The sequence below is a fragment of the Nymphaea colorata genome, chromosome 13 (assembly GCF_008831285.2).
Source record: "Nymphaea colorata isolate Beijing-Zhang1983 chromosome 13, ASM883128v2, whole genome shotgun sequence".
In the NCBI taxonomy this organism is placed as follows: domain Eukaryota; kingdom Viridiplantae; phylum Streptophyta; class Magnoliopsida; order Nymphaeales; family Nymphaeaceae; genus Nymphaea; species Nymphaea colorata.
Genome location: NC_045150.1, coordinates 6,334,740 through 6,345,737, shown reverse-complemented (window position 1 = coordinate 6,345,737; position 10,998 = coordinate 6,334,740). Strand labels below are relative to the sequence as shown.

Below are 10,998 nucleotides of genomic sequence, written 5' to 3'. Positions count from 1 at the left end.
TTTCACCACATACGTAATATGGAATCTTGACCAACATGTGACCTTGGACGTCGGTAAAAGTGGACTTTCAATGATGACCATTCCCCATGCGTCACTGAATCTTTTTTTTGTTGGGTAGTATATAATGGGCTACAACTAATAAATAAAAAAAATATGGTTTTTTTTGCGTGCTCTTTGTGACATGTGGTAACACATACGTTTTCCTATCAATATTTGATTTTAAACAATAGCTGATACTTTCCAATGCTTATTAGTGATTTCGGTGGCATGATATGTTTTGGAAATCAAGACTTTTGCTGCCGACCATTTTTACTGCTCTCAAACTGATTATATTTTTTAATTTTTCATAATCTTGTACAAGCAAGATGCAAATCATCATTTGTCTTGTTGAATCCATGTTCTGCAAGCTCATCATGTAAGATTAATTTGTATGAGCTGAAAAAATGCTAGCATCCATAGCTTTGTATGAGATGGCTAAGACGGAGGGCTTATAGCAATATTCATGTGACACTATTCTTTTTTTTTTTTCCTTTTAGCCCCTTTATCTTAGGGCTATGAAATACAAGTTGAATTTTAGGAAGAAAAGTTCTACTTCACCCTATTATAAGAAAATTTTCCTTGGTAATTATTGTGTTATACAAAATATTTGGTTTTTTTTCTATGTCATAAAAAAGCGTACCAAGTAGGATGTCAATGGATTGGATTTGAATTCAGTTATTTCTGCCTTTCAGATATTCACATATTAAATTTAAATCAAATAGAGAAACGTCATATTCAAATTCAAATTTGAATTCAAATCTGAATTTGAAATCTAATTTTGGAATTCAAGTCCGATCCGAGCCTGATTTGACATGAATTCAAATTCAAATTTTAAACCGGATCCAATAAATTTTCAAACTGTTAGAGCATTGAATATATGATGTTTATTTAAGACTAAATTTGATCTGAGACGTCATTTCTTAAATTTAAATGGGATCTAATTTCTTAATCAAATGTTATTTTTTAATATCCAATTTTTAGGAATAATCAAATCCGATATATTTACATCTTGGTTCCTAATGACTTTCTCGGTGCGCCGTTCGACCAAATTACCTACCTACTACGTGGCCGCTGCGTAGAGTTCGATCTGGATCTGAAAGTCATCGAATGTCCAGACTATCAGGAAACAGACACAGTTAGCAATGACTCGACCCGACGCCATCACGGGGACACGTCGGCGACGTGGTTATATGGTTTGTTCATGTGTGCGCCCTTTCCCTTCCTCTGTCTGCCTCTCACTTTTCTCTCTGTGGCAGAATATCGCAGACGACGGAAATGGAGGAAACGAGAACGGCGTTGACGGAAACGTCTCGAGATAATTGTTCGCTCCTGTGAGTCTCTCTCTCTCTCTCTCTCACTCCCCCCCCTTCTCTCTTCGCCTCTCTCAGCTCCTTCCTGTCCTCTCAGGGATGTACAGGGTGTCGGGAAGCGTGAATTAGAGAACAGAAATTTCTCCGATCCCTCGCCTTCGTCGGATGATGGTATTTATTTTTCCTTTTGTCCTTTATTCTTATTCTTTTCCTTTTAGGCTTTCTCTTTTTTCCAGTTTGGAGGTAGGGGATTTCGCACAGGAGAATCTATACTTACACTTCTATAGCTTCCCTTTTCTTTTAATTCTTATCTGTCGTTTCTTCATCGATTAGTTGAATTAAGTAGGATTCTCATTAACGCGACCTCTGAAGAAAGTTGCATGAATGAAATTGAAGGATTGCTGGCACATTGAGTCGACCTCCTATTGACATACAGAAGCTTGTTTGGCACCTTCTGTATAGTTCCAAAGAAAGCAGTGGAAAATACAAAGAAAATGTTGGACAAACTGGCGAAAATTTGAGAATTCGAACCTTATCTCCTTTAGATCAGTTTGATACTGGGGAAAATACAGTAAAGACGTTGTGAGTAGAAGGTTGAGAATGTTGTGCAGCTTCTTGATTGATGGTGATAAACTGTAGACTAAATTGGTGCATAAGTAAAGAAAGAAGAATTTCAAGATAGCCGTTAGAGAGGTTCGTCCTGAGTTGATTGAGAATACAAATGAACTGTATCTTATTTTTCGGCGGCCATATATGTGGAACTATGGATTGATTTGGGGGAAACTGTGAGGATGTAATCATGTATGTGTCTTGAAAATTCATATTAACCTTCTTTATCTTATCCACATTATGCAGCTTTAGACAATAGTGACACATGAATCGCCAATTTATATTGCCCTAAAAATTTTATGTCAAGATTTCTACTTGTTAAATAGTTCCTCAGAACTGCAAATCCTGTGGTTTGAAAAATCCTGATCAGTAGAAAAAGTTGTAGTACATTATATCCTGATTTCTTAATCAAACATTCTTGGGAACCTCTCTTTTGTAGAAAAGTTATTCTGATTGACATGGCAGCTAGTTGACTCACATCCCACAATCTTTCAGAAAATTTATGTATAAGATACATATCTTAGTTTCTTGAGATGAGAACTGTACTTTCATGAGAAAACTCCAAGTAATGGCCTTTCTGGCTGTTCTTCATGTGTGTTACTGTACATGCAAGATGCTGAAGAAAATATCTTTCTAGGACCACCTTCCATAGATGGCTAACTGTTTATGCATCAATTCATGCAATATCTTGGTATTTAATGGGACTGTGTTCTTTGGCAAGTGATGTGGCATCCACAATTAGGCTTTTAGGTGCCATGCTTCTAGGTTCATCCTCATTATCACTTTTCAGGCATAATCCTCTGTTTCCTTTTTCTCTCCCCTTGGTTATTCTCATAAGCAGCGAAGAAGGTGGAAGCTTTACTTCCTTGTAATAGCATTTCTTTGTTTGTAATTTTCCAGTAGTAACTCAAAGTTTCATGGTTCTTGATGTATGCTGAAAGCAGATTGGGAAGCTGTTGCAGACCGGGCTACAAATGAACTTTATCATGATATAGAATCTAGAGCATCTAAGCTTTCCTTGGACTTGTCTGCTTCACATTTCGAAAATGGACCATCCAAAAACCTAGTGGAAGAAGAAGCTCATGCTCCTAAGCAACGGGGTCGAGGATCATTTATGTATGGAAAGAATGGGCTATATAGTGATCAATATATTGATGATGCTGATGGATGTTGTTCTGAAGATGAAATGGATCACGAATGCCAGCAAAGGACTACTGAGAACGAGAATAAGAAAAGTAAGCTTTTTAGTTGTTTAACTACCATGTTGTAGTGACTGTTTGGTGATCACATTTTTCTAATTGACTGCACTTTTACAGCCGAACTTTTGGTCATTCGTTTTTTGTGATATCTTGATGTTACGTATTAGCAGATGGTTTATAAAGAATGATTACAGGAAAGCTGAGAGATCATGAGAAACCAACATCTATTAGTTGTCCAATCAATCCAATGGGATTGCATATGACATGCCACACCAAAAGCAAAGCTAACTTTTTAGTTTGTGCCTTCAATATGGCAGGCTGTATTTTTTAATTTTTGATGTCTTGGTTTCCTGTTATAGACATTGGTATTTTTCTTCAAAATATCCCGTTTAAAGAGAAATTGAGGGAAGAGGAAAAAAGTGAAAAATGATGATATTTTGTAAACATTGCCAAATTGTACGTTTTTCAAACAATTATTTATTAAAATATTTTCAAATTTTCAGTCTATTCTAAAATTTTACTGACCATTTTGATGTTTTGTCAATGTTTTTATAAGAAAATTAGTAAGGAACTAAATTTTAACATATATACTCACACAAGGTGTGGTTTTTAATCCCAGAGACACTTCCATGAAAAAATTCTGTCAATGAAAGCCTGATTAATGGTGTTTGTGACAATGGTCTAGCTCTGAACCATATAATAATCAAAGTCGCTGGGCCCGTGTAATAAGTTGCTGTACTCGAGTCTACATGATTTAGATACAAATGGGATGCAGTTCGGCTGCTTAGTTTAGTACCTGATAATTTGCTTTGATTTTTGTTGGATCATTGGTATAATGATAGCTTGTGAATGGTTAAATTTATTGTTTGTGAATTTTTTTATCCTACACATAGGCACAAATTTTTGCAATATTTGTGGAAATGATGTGACAGAATGAAAAAATGAGAAAAACAAAATAAGGCACGTGGTGAATATTTTGTTCTTTTTTCATGTTATTTATCACATATGTTATTTGAGGGCATTGTCTTCATTACAAGAATTTTTAAGAATGAATTAAGACATATAATAAATTTCTTTTTAAAAGGGACAAAGTGGGTTAACAAGAAAGCAGAAAGGGGCATTTTTGAAAACGCCATTCCTTATAATGGCAAAAAGAAACTCAAAGACTTGTTTAGAGCTTTTAAACCCTGCCCTTTGATTTGCAATATGAAGTTGCGGAGGAGGCAGAAACAATAGAAGCAACTAACAATCTGTCAATGTCAATGAACATGATGTTATTAAATTACTGATAGTTAAACCATTAAAAATCTGAATCAGTATCGAGTTAAGGTTTGACAAACTGGATCAGCATGCTGCACCACAATCAGATTTGAACATTAAAGAAAGAGAAAAGTAAAAAGGAAAACAGGAAGCAGTTGAGGATAAGAAGAAATTGTCAGTGAAGAAAAAAACTTTCGAAGAATGAAGAACCAGTGAAGAATAAGAAACTAAAAACAAATCAGAAAAGCAGAAGAAACTGTTGACTGTGGAGAAGAGGATTGCACCAGTGACAGCTTTTTCCTGTTTTCTTCCGCTTCTTTTCTTCTTTCCATTCTTCTTCTTCCTTTTCTACGTTTTTTCTCAGTCAGCAGGTTTCAGAAAATGGATGCAGGAAGTCACATTTTCCAGTTTCCATTGTACCCATGGGAGAGTCTCACTGGCTTCTTCTGCACTGGGGGAGGCAATTGAATCTTGCCCAACCATAAAAGTCCCTTTTGTTTTTGGCTTTCCTCTTTTTCCATTAAAAAAAATTTGAAGCCCATTTTTACTCTCAAGCTTCTGCCTTTTACAATTTAAACATTTTAAAAAGTTCCATATTTGCCATTTTAAAGGATGCCCAAATGTAAGATGTAAAGAGACAACAAAAGGACATGGCAAACACCATTTCATGATAAATCAAAATATCTCTTGTTTGTGATATTTTCCTTTTTTTTTCAACTTTTTGGTTGTTTTACCATTCTTAATGAATGACAATGTTTGTGACAACGGTTAGTATGATATTAATTTTGCCTGCTGGAAGATCTTTGAAGGTAGCTCATTGCTTGTAAATGAACTTGACTTTCTGCCCAAGCTTTGGTTTCATGAGTTTGACCCACATGACAGTATCCTAATGAAGCTGCTTTTACTTATGAATACTGCTATTCCATGGAATACAGAAATGTGGGTTACATGATTCACAGCAGATGATTTAATGGTTCAAGCGACCAGATGAATACGGGTCTGAGTCTTAAGCGAAGAGTGTTGCATGGAAAAAGCATATTGCATGTCAATTAGAGTGCGAAAAGAAAGGGCCTGGTTAAACCCAGAGAAATGATGGCCATCCAGGTTTTTCAGCAGCCATATTAGATGCAGTTTTGCTCAAAACTGTGTTTCCTGTAGCCTATTTTTTAAGTGACAGCCAAAGACATGGATAGCTCTTTTTTATTTCATTACTGGACTTCTTCACCAAACTGGATTATGGACCTAGTTTATGCACCCTTCCATTCTGCTTTTAATTGAACAAACGCTTCTTATCTAATGCTGTTAGACTGCATCAGTATGCGTACATCTGCAAGCTGTTAATGTTTGTTTTCTTTTTTCTTCTTTATTAGCCCAATATGGCATGGATCACACTCTTGTCCTTAGTGGCTTTCCATCAAGTACACGAACAACTGAACTGGAAAAGGATTTTGATAGCTTCAGGGATCGTGGAGTTAGTATCCGCTGGGTTGATGATACTACTGCACTTGCTGTATTTAGAACTCCGGCACTGGGTAGGTGCAATATAATTCTTCAATTGCCTGATCTTTTGGATTCTTAACAGACATGTTACATTAGTACATTTGCTCTTGAAGTACATAGAATGCTTGGGTTGCAATGTCATGGTCAAAAGGTTTGAAATTTAAAACCCATGACTGTTATCCTCAGCTTGATTGCCACTCTAGAAATGTTTCGCTGGTATTTTTAATTTCTTGCAGGGACTGGAAGCCTTATCCTGATAACTATTTTGAATTAGTTCTTGAGTTCTCATTTTGACTTAGAGCTTAGACCTTTTACACGTTAAGATCTTGATTTTTAAGAGGAATTTCTGCTTGTGGTAGGAAGAAAGCAGTAAAAATAATTTTGTTGTGCTTAATTCAATACAGCCCCTATAGATTTTCAACATAGTTGAATAACTTTTTACTCTGTATAAAAGTCAGACCATGTTATATGATATCTTCTCTCCTAAGTCTATTAGGGCGTCTTTGCTTCATTGGAAAAGTTATCCATGGATAACGTTTCTAATGAAGGGTAACCATGGTGTGTCTGGTCAAGTTTTCCGTACCCTTTCTAATTGTATTTGAATTGATGGGGGTGAATCATGTGTTTCTGGAGAGAGAGTAGAAATGGTGTTAAACATTTCACGTCAGACCAGAAAGGCATCCAGTGATTATTGGATGATGTAGAGCAATTACATAGAAAGATAGCTACAGCTAGTTAAGTTAAGGGGTAACTTTGTCTTAGCGCAGAGTATATCTTTAACCTCACTCTGGATGATTAGAGTCATTAGACGTTTCATAATAAGTCTACATATTGTTCATACTTAGTCGACATATACCACGATACACACACACATATCAGATGCGCATAAACGTTGCACACACGCACACTCACACATACACATACCATGAATTATATTAAAAATATGATTTCAAAATTTTAACCAAATAAGATAACAAAAATAATCCATTCACGAATAATAAATTCATAACCATAAACTGAAAAACCAAGTAACACACCAAGTTGTCAAAATCGAGGTGAGACCTAAGTCCTTCAAGACTCTAAAAAGACTAATAGGGACTACTCAATCCAAATCAATTGATTATATGTAATTAAATGCATTTACTTGGAAGAAATAAATACAGAACCATATATATATCTATACAAAGAATGTAGTTCCATATTTATAGGTCAACGCTTAGGTAATTGACCATTGTTTAGCTTGTTGTATGGACTAGTTTAACCAACTGGTTGCTGGTTAAAAGTTGAAACACTAGTCTGTTGACAACCATGTCAATCAACTAGTCAGCCTAATCAACTTACTAATTGAGATTTTGACAACTAAGATAAAAAGTTATTTAAAAAATCATCATATAAAGTATTTGGATTATCACATGATCTAGCAAATGTATTTATTTTTTCCATTTATCTCATGGATTAAGGGTAGGAATTAGGATCAGAGAAGTCAATGTTGCCACTTGGCCCACTTCTTCACAAGTTTCCAAAGTGGTCAAATGATCCAACATGTAGCAGACACTATCATTATACTACCACTATAATTTCTTGCAAATGTTCTCATAATTGCCTTCCCTCAACTTCTGAACCATTTTATTTGGAAAATCAATCTATAATTACATAGCCAGTGCCAAATTCAGTACAGGTGACATTGGCGGTCGGGCAGGTTACCCGGTGTTAAGGCTGGGCTTGGGCTGGCTATTTGACCCCCCGGGCCGGTCCAGTGAAAAAAACTCGTCAGACCAGGCTAGCCCTAGTCGGGTGTTGGGGATATGTGCCTTAAACCCCATCTCTCCACATGTTACCTGGCCCATTAATAATTGGGCCAGGCCGGGCCTAGGGCTTAGTGGGTACTGAGCCAAAGCTGTTGCTGGCTACCTGGTCCGATAACATTTATTATTATTACTACAAATTTAAATCCAAGTCTTTTAACTCACACTATGCCTCCTTTTACAATAGTAGTCCAAGGAAGGTCTTTCTAAAGTCCATCAATACAGGACTAAGCATTTTAGTCCTTGAACAATGTGTTCAACTTTTTCAAAAAGGTGCAAGGGAAAACAAAAGACAGGCTCACCATTCAAGTTTTTTGAAAAAGGTGTAAAGGACTCACCTTTTAGTCCTATATTGAAGAACATGATGAGTTGCCACAAAAAATGTTATAAAAAGGGGGCAGTGGTTGAACATATGGACATTGAAAAATAACAATATAACAATAGAAAATGAAAAAATGAAACTCTTATCAGGCCCAAGTCGGGCTGAAGGCAATGCCTGGACTTCTGCCCGACAGATTTTGGCCCAACAGGCCGATCTCAGTGCCTGGGCCCAGCCTGTTCGGGCCAGGTACTTGACTGGCCCATCTGGCACCCGGCCCAATGGTCCAGCCTTGTCTGCAACAATGAGACATGGTCTTTTGACGTTTAGGTGCAATACAAATGTTGCTAATGTTTTGCATTCAGATACAATATAAGTTTAAAATTATATTGGTCTATTATTTGCCTGTCAGCATCACCAGGAAAGTGAGGGACATGTTTGATGGATTACCTAGAACATCTGAGAACTGAAAGTATGAGTTTAGTTTGAGTGTTAGGTGCTTCCAGAGATTTAGCAATTGATCTTGGCATCCATAAAGTAACCATAGTAGACACTGTCATTTCTAGGATTAGGCAGCTTTTGCTTTCCTTGATTTTCTGGACTTATCCTCTGGAGTTAAATTTTCAATTTTGAAAATATAAGAATATGTATTTAGTCATGTGTGATTGAAGAGTTCCGATTGACACATTCAAGCATCTTTTCATTGTTTAAACTGCGTTACTGGTTTCCTATGATCTGTTAAATGGGTAATATAATAGAGAAAACTCAATTAGAGTCTGACTTGTGAATGTTAATTAATTTGTTTATGATTTGGCATTACAATTGGCAGCATGGGAAGCTCATAACAGTGTTCACTGTAGTTACTCCATAAGAGTATTGGATGAGAATGATCCCATCATTAGCTCAATTTCTTCAAAAGGTTAGTAATATTTCACATGGTAATGGGCCCATGTTTCACATTCTGTGATCTTTATCGACTAGTTTGTATCTGATTTTTTCTTTTTCCCTGTACAACCAACTTAATGGTTTTTGGATCACATATCCAATTTTTTATTGAAAGTTGAAACATAAAATATCAAAGATTTAATTTGGTAAAATTCAATATTTTTGGGTTTAGAAGTCCAAATTGACCAACACATATCAACTTCATACTTGTCATCAAGCCTACAGTAACTTGGATCAACTTTGCTTGCAAATTTTATTTGAGTACTAACTGAATTGACATGGACGTTTTGCATTGTAGCCAAAGTAGAAAAACTAAACTACTGTCCTTCTTCCAGTAGGGTTTTTAAATCGTCATAATAAGCACTTGTTTTAATTTTTACTTTTGACATAGTCTTGTAATAAAATCAGCATAATATATTGGTAGATTTGGGATTTCCTGAGTTGAATGTCCCTACATAGTCAGCTATGCGTTGAGGTCCGTATTCAGATAGAATTTCTTTCTTTATGGTAGTGGTTATTGTCTCATCATCATCTTGCAAGTTGCAACTAATCTCATTCAGTTTCAATTAATGATGGTTTTGGCCTATATGAAGCCATCATTTGTTATCCTCAAAGCTCAGATATGGAACCATAATTACTGCAAATGCTAAAGTGGCAAAGGTGTAGCAGACGTTACCAGGAATCTCGATTTTTAGTCATGCCAACTGAACTTCCATGATAGTATATTTGGGTTTCTTTTGTCTTTCGGTACCATTCTGCAAGTTCATAGTCTTCAGACCATTGTTACAAAGATCATTCTTGCATTTTTTAGTTTTTAACAGCAAGGTTTTTCTTGGGTATTTCTTTTGGCAAAGTTTTTTTTACGATGATAGAATTGATAACAAATAATTTAGTTTAAGTTTAAATGATGTTATTAATGTCAAAAAAAGAGAAAAATAAAAATGTTAAATTGAATTTTACTTTAAAAATATGTTTTTCTTTTTTTTTTCGTTTTTTCTTTTTTTAACATAAATATTGCGTTTTTTTAAATGCATGATCTGTGCTGAACTGCTAATTATTCAGACCTATGAAGAATCTTTTTGGAATATTTTTATTGTTGAAAAATGTCATCTTGCAGGTGGCCTACTTTTAATCAAGTTTGTCAAATTTGCAAGAAATATCACATGGTGGTAATCAATTATGCATAGATTTTGTTATTTAAAAGTGTTTGGCATCCACACATGCATAAAGGTGGATTTTGGCCCTTTGTCAAGGTGTACCTAACACTTTGGTTGATGAGGTATAAAACAGTATTTTCTGATAGAACTGGTTCAATGTCCAGGCACATGCCGAGCGGCATTTTATAGGTCATCTAACTGGAGTGCTTCATAACTCCATGTAACTAGCAAGCTAGCAGTTGGTATTACATATGGACAAGGCAGAGCTTGATGTTGTTCTCTATTCCTTCTTCAAATTTGTGACAATGTTTGTATCTGATTTTGTGAACCTTTTAGGTTATGATATTTCATTAATATCATTGAGTCTGTTCAGATCTGGATCCTCCCCATCCCCGACCCAAGACATCAGCACGAACAGCACAGAGATTGATTGCGCAAGGTATGGGACAAAAGCCGTGCTCAAATTTCAGTGCTTATGATTTACGGAAACAAGAGGAAGCAAGGAGGAATCGCATCCAGATGCGTCAGAAATTGAGGGATGATGCATGGGGAGATGAAGTACCTTAATCATCTGCTACCCTACGAGCACCCTCTAATTGGTGCTTGCCTTGGAGGTACATTACTGACAAATGGCTCAAACCACGTGCAGTCTTATTTGATAAACTTGGAAATAGTTTCCCAACTTACTATCTAAGTAAACAATTGCCAAAATGTAAGAGATAATTCCCATTTCTTATGGTCGATCTTCGTAGCAGTCTAATTTTGCAATATAAATAAAGACAAGTATCTTTGGGCGTGTCTACGGGAATTATTTGAAATTAGAAACAAATTGAGTCTTCCCTGGGTTCATCTCGA

The 10,998-nt window shown here is 35.9% G+C and overlaps 1 protein-coding gene across 1 annotated transcript; it reads left to right on the top strand.

The window, feature by feature from the left end:
• The first annotated feature begins 1,228 nt into the window (after positions 1-1,228).
• On the top strand, positions 1,229-10,998 carry LOC116267178 (uncharacterized). The gene is made up of 6 exons (XM_031648780.2): positions 1,229-1,370; positions 1,447-1,520; positions 2,903-3,193; positions 5,788-5,949; positions 8,871-8,960; positions 10,517-10,998. Exons 1-6 carry the CDS (start codon positions 1,315-1,317, stop codon positions 10,708-10,710), a joined length of 867 nt encoding a protein of 288 aa, XP_031504640.1. The 5' UTR covers positions 1,229-1,314; the 3' UTR covers positions 10,711-10,998.